Below are 16,415 nucleotides of genomic sequence, written 5' to 3'. Positions count from 1 at the left end.
TATTGCTAATTTTAAAACTGGAGTCCGGAAAATTATTTACTACTTTTTAAAATATAAACACCTAAATGTTTGCTCTATATTCTGATATTGAATCCATATCATGGCATCGTGTGCCATTTCATACAATCCAAAGCTTCAACGCACGTGTAACGATACTTACATTCAATAATGTTGTCACGTTATGATCAGGTTTGATGCAAACGTGTCAAGAAAACTTTCGGGAATTATTAAGCCAGACAAAACATATATTGCCTGGATGTGTATTACATTTAACTTTAATCCAGTAGAAACATGAATAATTAAGTACTCATAATCATACCTTAACATGTAATAATGAATTAATAGCCAAGCTGTATGAAGATCACCTGTGGTATAATGTTTTATTGATATATTATATAAAAGAAGAGCAAGCGAAGCAGCGAAAGAACTTCTGAATTCGACTGAAAGTTCAGCTAAGTCTGTTTTGCAAAATTGCGCGGCTAACGTGTTCTCAGTTTACACACATGACATAGAATACAGGCGAAGTGCACAGATGATATCTAACAATGTTTAACTCACGGTAATTGATAACAAAAATCATTCACGTAATGATTTCTTTTTAAATGACTTATTAATCACTGCAAAATTGACTTCCACTTTCATTGTATAGTTTCTGCCTTTTGGCTTTTTATGAACAATGACCTAAGCACGTCAGTTGTGAATGAGAGCACCACCATAACTGGTCCAACGATGAGAATCCTCATACAGTTGTACGTATGCGGCCCCACTGGAGCATTGTACCCAGACAGATTCACTAGCATCAAGCTGTACAAACGCCGGACTAGTAGAACAGGTATACCGTTCCTTGTCATAGTGTTCACTTGCAATGAGGACTGAGCTTTCCTTCACTATCTGGAGATAAGCATATTTGCTTGGAGGCGTACATGTGTGCATGAAGAACAAGTAGAGTCCCCGTGCTGGAGCGGTGAACTTGCCCGTTGTGGCGCTGTAACCGTTGCCCTGGTTGGTCTCTACTGTCTTGTAAACTATCACCTCACCTGTGGACAGGCTGCTGGTTTGTGGAGAGCGGGCGTGGAAGTAAACCATTGGAGTAACGATTTGGTCTGAAAAAAGGATTTGTAATATATGTATTGATATCAATTATAGTTTTTGTATGAGTGGGTAGTTTTATTGTTAACTTGGCATTATTGTAACGAAATGATAAAAGTGCGAGATTATTTATCAAACGATAGAAGTAAGCGTAGCCGATTAAAGACTTTAGTTTGATTACTCTTTTGTTGCTTTCCATTTTGTAGACAAGATATATAAAACTAGTTTATATCAAAAAGGACTTACACTCCATATAATGATGATTTTTTTTAACTTAAATTGAGATAACTTACTTTTATGGATAAGTACTACATGGCTAATGCGATATACTCATTTAAACTTAATTATTTCTATATAATTAAATTTTCAAAAACCTTACTGAAATTGTTGGCAAAATATATTTTCATTTCCTGTCATATTTTTAAATAATCACTTAAGTCGATCTTTAATTTGAATTTTTGATGATGTTTTATCATTGTAACAACCTTTTTGTTTACAATTAATTATTGTTTGACACTTTCAAACGTCAACAAGTCACATTAGGGAGTGGAAAGCACACTTTATCGCTCATATCTGTAAAATATATTTAAAAGCTTAACAAGCAGTTATTGGTTGGTATGTATCAACAATACTTTAATATGTGATGTATACTATTTGCAGCCAACAATTACATTTAGCGTTATTTCCTGAAGGGAAGAATCTTCCCATTCGGGTCCTATCATTCAATGGTAGATGGATCAGTGGAAGCGCATGGTGTCATATTTGTCCAATCACAATCATAGATTGATGATCGTGATTTTAACATCGATAATTAAAGAAAAAACTGCACTAAACAGCTTATCTGAATTAAAGACAGCTAAAAATGACTGTCAATCAAACAGGGTTATGATCTGTAAAAGTAAACTCGTAGTTTCAAAATGAATAAATTGTAGGGTTTCTCAATGGACATGCTGTATTCTTGATTAAAATAAAAACCCTGCTATATTATGTTGCAAAAAAGAAAGATATGGTAAAGACAGATGTCATACCAATGTCATGTTGTTTATAAAACGCTGACATATTGAGAAAGCCGTGGGAAAGTATTTGGACCGTCCTGAATATCAATATCTGTAGTGAGGACAAGGGCAAACCAGTCGGTTTGTATGCTAACTGATACAAGAATTGCTCTTGGTTTTCTTTGGTGAAGGCGTTTAGATGTATTCTTTTTCATTTTTTCTCTTTCTAGAAATCATTTGGTAATTGTTTAAGGCTATTTTGTAAGGCTAGGTATGGTAGGTCATTACTCAGTCATCATTGAAATAGCCAAATACATTATATTTTTAATGATGGGGTTTATAACTGCGTGAGTAATTTGTCGCTTAACTTAAGCAAACATATTTGTATTGGTATATCTATCTTGGTACGAATTGTTTGGTAGAAACAGATTCCTGTCAGACGACTGTCTCATTTCTGCGCCATTCTTAAACACTCAGTAACGCTTGAAATTACTACAACTGTGACAATTCAGTGTGTGTATACCACGGGATAAATAACGTCATAAATGCTAACATTTTGCTTCGAATGAAGACTTTAAATAAAACTAACTTGACTATTTATTCACCATATTAGATGAAACATGGCGCAGTCTACGCCGCTTACATAGTCTCGCCTTCGGACTTTTACTTTAAGCGGCATAGACTACCATTCGTTTCATTTAAAAAGCAAAATATTGCCTTTCGACGTAGCATTTATGACGTAATTTATCACGTGGTATACACACACTGTAATTTATATATTCTCATATTTAGAAAATCATGACCACTTTTAACTTATCATACATGTTAAAATATTTACACTGATCAAACTAATCCGGGTCCCTTTACACTCTGATTTTTAAAAAACAATCCATTTAATACATGGAAAATATGGGGGAAAAATGCAAATATTCCTATCAATATGTATTTCGAACGATCACATGAAAATTTGTCAATGTAAGAAAAGACAAGAGGGTCTATATCGCTCATCTGATTTGACAGATTCTTATAAAAAAATCTAAGGGTATTGATCAGACGACATACTGGACACCGCCCGCCGGAAGGCCGCAGGAGAAATTATTATACGTCCCGTCTTTTTAAACAAGAACAATACTTATTTAATAAAAAAGCTACGAAGGCCAGAGCTGTAACACTATTTAATTTGAAGTTAAATAATTTGTCACTCAATAACTCATTGTTAATGTAAATTATTTCATGAAGTTCGAAGTTGATTTATAAAACTGATAATTGTATAACAATAATAATAATAATAATAATAAAAATAATAATAATAATAATAATAATAATAATAAAATAATAATAATAATAATGATAATAATGATTTTTAGTTTCCCATATAGACAGAAAGTGAAAACTAGCTGCGGCCCCTTGTGGACATTAATTTTTATGGATCGACATGAGTTGAAAAGAATTGATATAAGGTCAGCTAAGAAACATTTCAGTTAAAATGGATAGTAATGATCAACGCGGAATAAAACTATTTTCATCAGTATTCATCCGAACTTATTGCATTCTTAGTTTAAACGTACTCACACCACTTTAGTTTTTAAAGTGCCCAAAGGCCAAAACCTGAACTAACCTTTTATATCATTGAAGGCGGAAATAGTTTGTTCTAACGTAGTGTTAGAATCGGACACTATCTTCTCCAGTGTACTGGACTGGTTTCTCTCAACTCCCTCCATGAACGAAACCAGTTTAAGCTCAGCTTGCTCCTGTTGATCCTTAAGGGCATCAACGGTCGCGTGTAAACGTGTGTTTTCTTCCTTGATCCGCGTTAGGTCTTGCTCCACAGTTTTGATCACAGCCTTGTTTTCATTTAACACTTTCTCAAAAGCGAACTCCATGCGCACCATTCTCTCGAGCAACTTTTCCTCGTAGTCGTATTTGGAGCATGCCGGACAAGATGGCTCCGAGGCCAGGGTAAGGCTGACCAGTAACAACAGCTGAAGAAGTCCAGTCATTCTGTAACGAGCATTCAGTGGATGTTATTGCTACTTGACAGGTAAGCTGAATGTTTGCGAATGAGAAAATAATCGTTAAATATATTTACAGGTAGGATACTTAATGAATACCGTATTTTCTCAAATTATCCTTAGTCCACATGGAAGTCAAAATGCTGCAAGGTTAAGAGATTATTTTGCGATATGTATTGCGCGCGGAATTATGATGCGAATTTAATAAAGCACGATACCGTGTACAATTAATAAGGATTTATTTATTATCTCGTTAATTTGGTCATAAAAACATTTAATTTGTAATTGTACGATTACATTATATTTAGGCTTTGGATGGATAATTAAAAATCTCTCTCGTATCGTACCTTTCAAAACATGCCATCGTGGTTCGTATTGTTTCCACTAAACAGCTAAGACAATGGCCGACAATCATATCACAAACATAAGGGGGTTTTTACATTATGATTTATATTTTTTAAGGATCAGTTATTATTATGTTTGGTTTCGCAAGTGTTACGTTGGTTTACGTTATAAACGACGCAATGTTTTGTGTTGATGTGAATGTGAAATTTAAAAACCGGGCTTTAGTCTTACCATATCCGAATTTCTTTTAAGCGATATTACGGTAGTTTCATTGGAAAAGTTGTCCGTTTTTCCCGCAAAAAATATCCAACAAAATAAGATGGATGTAGCATTTAATTTAACGGTTTTTAAATTTGTTAAGAACGTGTGCAGCGTCGTAGTTTAAACTCGTCTGGAGTTGCAATTATGAAGATTTATAGTTCTGTGCTAATATGTCAGTTTTTAATAAAGAATGCATTTTCTTTGACATTTAGTAAATCAAAATAATTAAAAACCATAAGAGTTTCTGCATTTAGCTTAACAAACTAAAACTGTGAAAATAATTGGATGAAAAAAGCCTGACGTAAAAGAGTCACGAATTAAAACATAGAGCAAGTCTCGTCATTTTCCTTTGATCACGGAGTCTTGATTAAGCGTGTGTGGTCTGTTTGTGGTGTTTGTATGTAAGTGTCTGTCGTTCGGTGTCCTTTACCGTGTGCCTCTTAACAGGATTTTGTTTACTTCTGAGCTTGAATTGTATTGTATAATTGAATTTTTAGACTTAACCTTGGTATCACACGTTATAATGATATTGACAATATAATATTGCACTGTAGGATATAATGATGTTGAAAAGATTGTATTGTTCAAATATGGAAATGATGAATGTCTTGCAAGTTGCAGGTCAAATTTCGAACAGGTAAAATCTAAACAAATTAAGATTTTAGACATAATGAAAACAAAACATTTCACATGTAACATGAATAGGAAATGATGTTGATAGCAGTAAACATCAAGTTCAAATCATAGCTTGCATTCACAAGTATTAATAGACATAAAGGTTGAAAAATATATTGCACATTACCCACTATAATTTATACAGAATGATCGTGTTAAACGGGTGGACGGTTGCATCTAAGTGATCATTGTTATAGTATTTCCTGTGTTGTTGATTGTTACTGAAAAGATATCCACGTATATTTTATGTAAGAACCTTTTAGTGTAATGTACTGAATTAGTGTTCCAACGTTTCTGTCAATTTATTTCGTATCACAACAACATTTTCTACTAATTGTTTGTACACGAAATGTTTTATATAATAAATGCATTCATGAGTTTTATTGTCTACACAGACGAAGTACGGATATTCCATGGGACTGAGCGGAACACAAATGTATCCCGAATCCGAGGGCAGAATGTTTTACTGCAAAGGTACTTTCCACGGTGGCTCGTTGCTATACGTTTCATACTGTTTCTAGAAAGAGGAAAGATTCTATGATAATGCTGGAACTCTGTCGGCACTTTTTCACCGACGTGCGAATGAATTTTCATCTTAACATTTTCATTTTAATAGGAAGGGCATAAAATAATTCCAGGCTCCTGTCGGAAAAATGCAAGAAGTATACAGTAAAAAGGTGTTTAAAACTGAGTGTTCCGTAAATTGTGTCCTAACTTGAAAGTATATCCCTAATGCCTATTTCCTTTCATTAATAGTATGTTTTACTTAAAGATGCACCCTTACTCCCAAATTAGATTAACAACAAGTAATACTATTGTTTTAATATTCCAAAAAGGATGAATGAATGTCGAAAACAATTGTTCTTCTGATGGATACCCAGTTTAATTTGAAAGAAATATGCATAAAACACTGTATTTCTACCTGATGAGACTTAAGTAGATCGCAGTAAATCTTTTCGCAGTCACCAATCATTTAATATTTTTGAGTTTTCAGCTATTAAAAACACGGTTACAAATTGTTATAAGTAATTCATATTTTCCATAAATTCATTATTCAGTTAGTTAGTTAAGTTTCATCAGTCAAACCTAATGTTTGTTTTACATGTGTAAGTTTTGAATTTGAATAAGAGTGTCACTTTAATCCTACAAGAAATAGAATATATGGATGCATAAATATAATATAAATTCACGTTCAATTACATCCAGAATCGAGCGTAGAAGGATTACTAATATAACAAACAAAACAAGCGCATTTTTAGCTCTTTCATTCCTTCGATATAGACGTTACTTTATAAAAATTCTATTCAAAAAGAAGAATATGTGACACCGTTTTGCAAAACGTTTCCCACTTCATCTTGATATCTAGGTCGTAGTACGATAATGCATGCTCTCTTTACATGTAATTTACCTTTTTGAATATACTAACATCACAATGGGTACACTTTTTAAAACAAACTTCAATTAAGACATAATTTATAAAGTAATTAATATTATGTGAAATATACAGTCTAACAGATATAATGTTAAACAAATATAACATTAGTAACAAAAGTATTGCTTTTATGATAAATATGCATAGATATATTCTTATCGAGAGTAAAACATTGGCATTATCAAAACGAATCCAATTAATTGAAGTTTTATTGCACAAAAGACAATTTGTTATACAAGGACATGAATGGTAGGCCTAAATTTGATATCCTCCTCATTTACAGAGTTAATAACATTTTATACATATTTATTTTTTAACAGTATTTTTTATTTTATTTCATTCTCTTTTCACCACGTAACGTCAGACGCGTTAATGTCGAAAGCAAAATTCTAAGTCTAATTCATGGTAACACACAAATTAATGGTTATATTAATATGTGGCCTTTATATAAGCATTTATAAGTGATGTTCTTTAACCATTAATTGTAACTGTGTTATCTATGGTTAGCAATGGAAACCCAATTTATAATTGGCTCAATTAAAAAGACAATTTTGCCACTACGGCGTTTACTCTATGAAATCCATAAACTATCTCTATGTTAGGCGGACAGTTTTATGAAGTCGCAACGCTGCACAACAGCATACTTATCATTTGTGAATTAGAGCACCACCAAAACTTGTTTAACGATAAGAATCTTCAGACGGGATCCTGCCTGCATCCCCAGTGGAGCATTGTGCCCAGAAGTGGATTACGGCATCAAACTGTACAAAGGCCTAACAACTAGAAACGTTATTATAGACGTTGACACCCTGATAGCTTGAAATGAGGACTAAGCCTTATATCACTATATGGAGAAAAGTATATTTATTTGTATTGTTGCATGTGTTCGTGTAAACATGTATACTCCACGTGCTGGAGTGATGGATTTTGCCTTGGTATAGCTTTTGCCATTGCCCTGGATGGTCTCCACTGTCGTGTAAGCGCTGTCACTTCAGGCTGCTGGTATGCGTAGAGCGGACGTGGAATAACACTAGTGGGGTAGCGATTTTTTTAAACTTAATGTATAATTGTATTTTTCGGGAATTTTTTTTTGTGTAAACATGTCATCATTTAAGAAATAAGAGCGATATATTTTACGTTTGTAACAAATAAATGAAGGTAGTATATTTATGATCTGTGTTTGATACTTCCTTTAACGTGTGTGTTATAAAAACACAAAAACGTTTCATTTCTTATAAAAAGGTTAGTGCGACTAGTGAAATGTTGTTCCGATGTTAATTTGTCTGTCCATTCGTCTGTTTTTTGTCAGTCTGTCAGTACTTTGCCGCACTTTATATCGCCTGATTGTACACACTAATATACGTGTTATATTCTGTTCCGCTGTTCATACGTCCGTTTGCCCATCTGTATATTTGTCTGACCGTCAATTTTTTGGTCATACATCCAAAAGCTTGACTTTTACACACTGATGATAAACTGTGATATACTGAGATATACTTTTCCGCTGTTCATTCTCTTGACGGTAAGTGGGTGACTTGGGCGTACATCCAAACTTTTACACACTTGTATACTTGTAAAATACTGTTCCGTTGTTCATTCGTCCGTCTATCCGGTAACATGTATACGTCTGTCAATCGGCATATTTGTCGGTTTGTCATACGTCCAATCACTTTACTTTAACACACTCGCATACGAGCTAAATATTGTTCCGCTGTGCATTCGTCCTGTCTATTTTAGTGTGTCGTTCACTTGGCCATACATATTATCCCTTAGTTATACCAACTTGTTTTATAGGTTTTTTATAATTTGTTTGACCATTGTAGAGGTATAAAAGCATAAACCTAATACCCAATTATTTCTTAAAAATGTATTCTTTGCAATAATTCCTGCCAGCGCATTTTAATGGTACATTTGCGTTCATTCCTTTATAATCCAGTTTTATAGCTTTGGCCGTGCGCCCACGTTCTCTAAACTATACCATATATGCTAAAGTTTGTTTTTTCTACAATATCAGCATTATTCTTTCATCAGTAGATACAAAACAAGCGTTTGAAGCAAGTGACTTTATTGTCTTTCACCCTCATATATGACGGTATGTCGTTTAGCGACAAAATGAAATGGCGCTGATATATAAAAAAGATATATAATTTAGACACATTAAAAATAACATATTGTTTTGGATCACTAGTCATACATTAATTAAAAAAATCATTATTATTTTGTTTCTTTCTTTTTCTTTTTTGATCATACCTACACGAATGTAAACACAAAATAATTATATTCTTCGTAAAAATGTTAATTCAAATGTTTTGGTCTTATACATATTTTAATTTATCTTCTTGTAGAAATAGTCACCTGTTAATAATAAAGTTTGTGAACGGGTCTTTATGTGCAAAAGAAATGTTGTGAATAAATAAAAAGTGACACATTGTGTCATATAGCATTTAAGGTGGCGGCCTATCGCCAAACGTACTATAATAGTTTACTATTTTTGCCGATTTCGCGGAAGGTATTTTCCACTGTATGCTACCTGGGTGCCTGGAGTACATGGTAAAGCCCCGTGCTTAGTATTGTGTTCAATGAAAACCAAAATCGAAAAGAATTGTCTGTAGTATTGGAGTTCAAATCGGTGAAGATGTGTTAATTATCAAAACGCGATCGGCAAGAAGACGTCACAATGTTATGTCATTATTTACACTTTATTTAATGCAGATGTTAATGTTACTACTGCAGTATATGTAACAAAATATTACTGAAATAATTTCAAGCCGCAAATTCGTCAGCCGTAAACTTCACGCCTCTAGGCCTCTAATCCACCAGGTCACCAAGTTCGCCCGCCAGGCCAGCGTGCCGCCATGTGCACGCCTCTATGCCTCCTGCTTCGACTCCATACCACCAGCCAGTTAAGCCTCAAGTATTCAAAAAAAACTGCGTAATATTGAAATCTTAGTTAAAATACAGGCATTTGATTTTCGTAGATTGTTTTGATAGTTGGGATCAAAATTGTTTGGCCATATTGACTGCTCAAACAACTATTTTCAAAGTTGAGGTACGACCTCTCAGATAAACAACATTTAATAACGTTGTGTAAGATGGTATCAACCTCCATAGTTGGAATACGGAATACCTCTCTTTCTATTTTACCGTGATCCGGAATACCGCTTATGTTTAGACCGGATTCCGCCTACCGTTTAATAATAAACTGGAATCCAGAATACCAATAAGTAAAAATATTGAATACATATGTCCTAAAAATGCTTTATGTTATTTTATCTTAATTCAACATTGGCTGCTATTATCATTTTTCACAATCTTCAGTTACAACGAAAGCAAAGCGATACGTACATAACAGAATGTTTAGGCCAAGTGCGGTAAGTGTATAGGATAATGTATATAAAGGGTGCGTTTAAAATGTTTTATGGACTAGTTAAGACATATTGAAATTCTGCTAACCGTTTTATTCTTACTGGAATACCAATAAGTACTCGTATAAAGATTGAAGATATGTATCCAAGGTTTGCTTTATTTTCGTAAATCTTAATTATATCTCGGCTTCCCTGATAATTTCTTACAATCGTCAATTACAACACACGCGTAGCGAGACGTACATAACGGAATGTTTAGGCCAGTTAGGGTGATGGTCAATGAAAATGTATATTTAGGATGCGTTTAGAAAGTTTCTGGAATTGTTGGTAATATATTTGCTGGTATACCTACGTTGAACTATAATCCAGTTAAAGCAAGGATCATCATCATCAGCAGCAGCAGCAGCAGCAGCAGAATAAACAGCAGCAGGAGCAACAACAACAATGCCGACCAGCATAATTAATATCACGATCATCATTGCAACGACCATCATAAAGCATATGTCAACTATTAAGCAATAATAAAAAGCTACAATAATGAAATAGTACAACTAATAATAGTCATTATTCTAGTTGTAGTAGAAGCAGTTGGAATATTAATCCATAACTCTCAGCACCTATAAAAACGGATTTGAACAATACATAATCGACTAAAAAAGCTAAATCAGTGGTTTCGTTTTATATTGCATACGACCCATGGTCATTGCCTTTTTGAAAATAGCATACTTAAAAAGATTTTGCAATTTGCAAAACGACCAACATTGAATGCCAGTCGAATGAGTAATTTGGAGATCAAAGAAGAAGCAAAAGTTTGTCGTTAGAGCTATGATTTCTAAATAAGATTTAAAACTGTGTGATCATAGAGTTTCATAATAAAAAGCATCATTGTATTAAAATTGGGAACATATAAAGAAAACATTTATTAAAAATAAAAGCGACATACAAGCCATACATGAAGCATAAAGGCATTTTACACAGACGATATCCAGTAATACTAACGGTTAATGATAACAAAATAATTCACGTAATAATCATATTAAAACTGATTTATCACTACAAAATTTACTTCCACTTTCATTGTATTTTTTTTGCTTTTTGGCGTTTTATGAAGAATGATCTAAGCACGTCAGTTATGAATGAGAGCCCCACCAAAAGAGGTCCAATAATTAGAATTCTCAAACAGTTTTGAACCAGAGGAACATTGTACCCAGACAGTTTTCCCGGCATCAAGCTGTACAAACACCTGACTGCTAGAACAGGTATAATGGCCAACGTTGTACCGTGCACTTCCCATGACGACTGAGCCTTCATTCATCATATGAAGATAAGCATTTGCATTTGGAGGCGTACATGTGTGCATGAGGAACAAGTAGAGTCCCCGTGCTGGAGCTGTGAACTTTCCCGTTGTGGAGCTGTAGCCGTTTCCAAGATTGATCTCCACTGTCTTGTACACTATCATCTCACCTGTGGACAGGGTGTTGGTCAGTGGAGAGCGGGCATGAAAAAAACACCAGTGGAGTAACGATTTTGTCTGAAAAATGAATGGTTATATATTCATTAATATCAATAGAAGGGTTTCAGTAAGTTGGTTTTATTATCGTAAACTTGACATTATTGTAACGAATTGATAGAAGTGCGAGATTTTTTATGTTTTATCAAACGATACAAATTAGCGTGGCAATCTAAAGACGTTAGTTTGATAGCGTTTAATTAGTATATCGCTTCTCATTTTGTTGATAGGTCATAATTATCAAACCAGTTTATATCATAAGAACTCACTCCCCATATAATGTTGAAAACTGTTTGTGTTAAGTTTGTATAAATTGAGTCAACTTACTTCTATGAAAAAACACTAAAAAGCTAATGACATATACTCATTTGAGTATAACTATATCTATATAATTCAATTACCAATAGCGTTACTTTCATTTACTGCAAAATAGATATTCATTCCCTGTCATATTTTTAAAATAAAACAAATAAAATGTATCTTTGATTTGAACTATTGATGATATTTCATCTTTGGTACAACCACTTTGTTTACAATTCAAACGGAATTAATTATTGTCTGACACTATCAAAAGTTAACAAGTCAAGTTAAAGAGATGGAAGCACGCTCGATCGCCCAAATCTGTCCACTTACGAATTCGTAAAAAAGCTTAGAGTGAGTGTCTAGTATCCTAAAGAGGCCTTTATTTGTTTCTATAATATATTTAAAAGCTTACCAAGTTGCAAGCTATGGGTTCGTATGTGTACATTTCAATTTTGAGATCATTTCCTTAAGGAAAGAGTCCCGCCAACTCGGGTGTCATTTCTAAATGGTAGGTGGAACAATGGAAGCGCATGGGGGCACATTTGTCCAAACTACATCATAGTTTGATTGAGTGTAGAATCGTGCATTTTAACATCTATAATAAAAAACCTGAACAAAACACCTTATCTGAAAAAAGGACTGTAAATCAAACAGGGTTTTTATTCGAAAATGATTTGTAAATCCTAATATTGAGGTTTCATGTCAAATAAATTTAAGGGTTTCTTTCGAGAATACCCTGCTGTATTATTGATAAAATAAACCTGCTATGTCATCCTGCAAAAGAGTTGAAACTGTTAAAGACAGATATCATACCAATGTCATGTTGATAAAACGCTAATATATTGAAAACATATAGCGAACGTCTTTGGACGGTCTTACACATCGATATCTTTATTTTGTATTTCTGTTGGTATTCCAGGGTCTAGGTTTTTAGATAGATGATGTTTCGATAATAAAATCTAGATTTTTAAATTGTTGAAGTCTAATTCCTCAGGAAATGTATGGTTTTGATGGTTACCTTTAAATCTGTCATTGGAGATATCGCCAATAAACATCATACCTTTAACATTGGAGGCAATAACAACGTGAATGAGTGGTCTCTAGCCTAAAGCGAACATATTTAAATCGGCAATTCCAGAAAGGCATTAAGATAGAAACAATCCCCACATTACCTTGCGCTACGACCGTTTATAGTTTGAGGTTAAATACATTCCTGTCACGTGACGGTCTCATTTTTGCGACATTCATAAACACTCAATAACAACAACACTTTAAATTACTACAACTGTGTTAATTGGTATACTCTAATAATTGTATAAAAATATTTTTTGTTATAAATAGATGATATGAAGTTATTTATTAATGAATAAGATTGGGCAGAGTTAATAATCAGACAAAAAACTGGACGATGCCTGTCCGTATGTCGCAAGTAAAACTATAATATTTCCGTATAATAATAATAATACTAATAAAAATAAAAATTAAAAGATTAAAAATAATTCAAATAATAACAACGATAATATTACTACTACTACTACTACTACTACTACTACTACTACTACTACTACTACTACTACTACTACTACTACTACTACTACTATTACTACTAATAATAATAATAATAATAATTAAAATAATAATAATAATAATAATAATAATAATAATAATAACAATAATAGTTATGATTATTATTATAATTATCATTATTATTTTTTTAAAAATGAAAATAATAAAATAATAATAATAATAATTATAAAAATAAAAATAATAATTATAAAAATAAAAATAATAATAATAATAATAATAATAATAATAATAATAATAATAATAATAATAATGATAATAATAATAATAATAATAATCATCATAATAATAATAATAATAATAATAATAATAATAATATTAATATCAATAATAATAATAATATTTTGGAACATTTGTGTTTTCTTTTTTTAAAACGTGCCACTGATTTCTGAAGAGAAGTTTCCCATATAGACAGAAAGTGAAAACTAGCTGCGCCCCTTGTAGCCATGTTTTTTTATGAATCGACATGGGGTGAAGAAAAATGATATAAGGTTAGCTAAGAAACATTTCTGTTTAAATGGATAGTTATGATCAAAGCGGAATAAAATAATTTCCATGAGTATTCATCCGACCTTATTTCATTCTCAGTTTAAACGTTCTCACACCACTTCATTTTTAAAGTGCACAAAAGCTAAAACCTGAACAAACCTTTTATATCATTGAAGGCGGCAATGGTTTGTTCTAACGTAGTGTTAGAATCGGAAACTATCTTCTCCAGTGTGCTGGACTGGTTTATCTCAATTTCCTCCATGAGCGAAACCAGTCTTCGTTCAGCTTGCTCCTGTTGGTCCTTCAGGACATCAACGGTCGCGTGTAAACGTTCGTTTTCTTCCTTGATCCGCGTTAGATCTTCCTCAACAGTTTTGCTCACAGCCCTGTTTCCCTTTAACACATTCTCAAAAGCGAACTCCATGCGAATCATCCTCTCTAGCACTTTTTCTTCGTAGTCGTATTTTGAGCACGCTGGACACGATGGCTCGGAGGCCATGGTCACGCTGACCAGTAACAACAGCTGAAGTAGTGCAGTCATTTTCTTTCAGTAGATGTTACTGTTAGTTGACAGGTTTGCTGAACGTTCGCGAATGAGAAAATGACCGTTAAATATATTTAAGTGCAGCTATAGGATACTAAATGCATACCGTATTTTCTCAAATTTTCCTCATAGAAGTCAAAATGTTGCAAGGTAAAGTGATTACACGAAAAGATACAAAGGGTTATTAGAACTTTGCATTGATTCGGGTGGTAGTATTTGAAGGGTGTGGAATTTTGCAGATTCTTATTCCACGAGGCACTAGAATTCAAAATTTGCAAAAGTCCACTATAGTCGGAAACGACATTGCGGATCAAAACGCAATACTATTAACCGTTTTATTTTATACAGTACTGGTTTTAGTCATTTAAAGATACATGATTTAATTATCAATGTCATTTGAATGACGCACTGTTTTGTTTTCTGACGTCATTTGAACATTTCACAATGACACTTATTAAAACGTGACGTCAACAGATTGGAATTAGGCCGTATTACACTGGAGTTGATTAAGGACAAACGCATTTTGCGATATGTATTGCCAGCGGATTTATGAGTACCGAGTACCATTAAAAAGGATTGATTTATTATAACTCGTTAACTGGATGATGAACACTTTGTTATTTATTTTTATTTTTTACGATAACATAAAATCTAGGCTTTGGATGAAAAGTTAAAAATCTCTCTTTATTCGTACGTTTCTAAACATGCACTCGTATTGTATCAACTAAACAGCTAAGGCGATGGCCTCCAATTATATTATGTAGGTGGTTATTGAATATGATGATTTATATTTTGTTTAAAAAAGTAGAATCAGTTTTAAACCATGTTTGGTTTCGCAAGTGCATCGTTGGTTTAAGTTATTAACGAAACGATGTTTTATGCTGATGTGAACTGTAAATTTTAAAACCAGGCTTTCGTCTTACCATTTCAGATTTACTTTAAGCATTATTACGGTAGTTGCAATGTGCGTGGCAAAGTTTATACCAGAAACTGTATAAGTATTCCCCATCCAAGATAAAAATATTACTTCATGTTGCAGGTCTGCAATGTTGGTATAAACAGATATATAGAAACCGCGATAAGCAGAAATGGGTAATAATATCGTAATGTCTTGAATGCAATCAGTTTCAGTTCATACTATACGTTTATATTATAATTTGAGCAACCTATTTGATATTTTTAAAAATAAAAAATAATTATATGTTTTAAACATACACCCTTTACCTTTAGTACACATATCATATAAGGAAACAGCAGTTATGTTGTAATTAACATCAAAGTATTACGTCATTTGGTGGGTAAAATTATGTCGTATTTAATATACGACCCATTTTGGCTTGTCGCAGATCGATGTGGTATTTGCAGATGGGCGGCTGGTTATCATTTATCCCGAATGAAATATCTAGCAAATAGAATGTTGATATGCCATTAAATGATAAAAAAGTGATAAAGCACCTCTGTTTAGCGTCAACATGCGTGATCTACATTCAGAACACGTCTGACGTTGCAATTATGATGTTTAAAAGAGCTGATATGTCCGTTTTTTACCTAAGAAGATATTTCTTCTGGGATGTATTGGCTGATAGCGTTGTCATACATACACCATGAGTGTTTCCGCATTGGGTTTAACCAACAAAAACTGTGAAAATATTTTGAAAACAAGCCTGACGACTCTAAAAAAGAGAGAGAAACTAGTCTCGTGATAGTCTTGGTTAAGCTATATCGATGAGTGTGTGGTCTGTTCGTGGTGTATGTACGTGTCGCCCTTGACATTGTGCCTCTAAACAGGGTTCATAGTTGACGTTCAAGAT

At 33.2% G+C, this 16,415-nt stretch overlaps 1 protein-coding gene across 2 annotated transcripts; it reads right to left on the bottom strand.

Annotated features, from left to right (window-relative positions):
• Positions 1-263: 263 nt before the first annotated feature.
• Positions 264-14,635, bottom strand: LOC128206867 (uncharacterized). 2 transcript variants are annotated; one of them, XM_052909567.1, is made up of 2 exons: positions 14,220-14,635; positions 264-1,103 (listed from the first exon to the last, which is right to left on the bottom strand). In XM_052909567.1, the coding sequence occupies exons 1-2, from the start codon at positions 14,599-14,601 to the stop codon at positions 691-693; spliced, it is 795 nt and encodes a 264-aa protein (XP_052765527.1). In that variant the 5' UTR covers positions 14,602-14,635; the 3' UTR covers positions 264-690. The 2 variants fall into 2 exon arrangements, with proteins under 2 accessions (XP_052765527.1, XP_052765528.1); XM_052909568.1 differs by lacking the exon at positions 14,220-14,635 and adding an exon at positions 3,703-4,096.
• Between the last annotated feature and the right edge of the window lie 1,780 nt (positions 14,636-16,415).

The sequence above is a fragment of the Mya arenaria genome, chromosome 10 (assembly GCF_026914265.1).
Source record: "Mya arenaria isolate MELC-2E11 chromosome 10, ASM2691426v1".
Lineage (NCBI taxonomy): Eukaryota > Metazoa > Mollusca > Bivalvia > Myida > Myidae > Mya > Mya arenaria.
The sequence above is the reverse complement of the archived record's forward strand: the minus strand, read 5'-3'. Positions and strand labels throughout refer to the sequence as shown.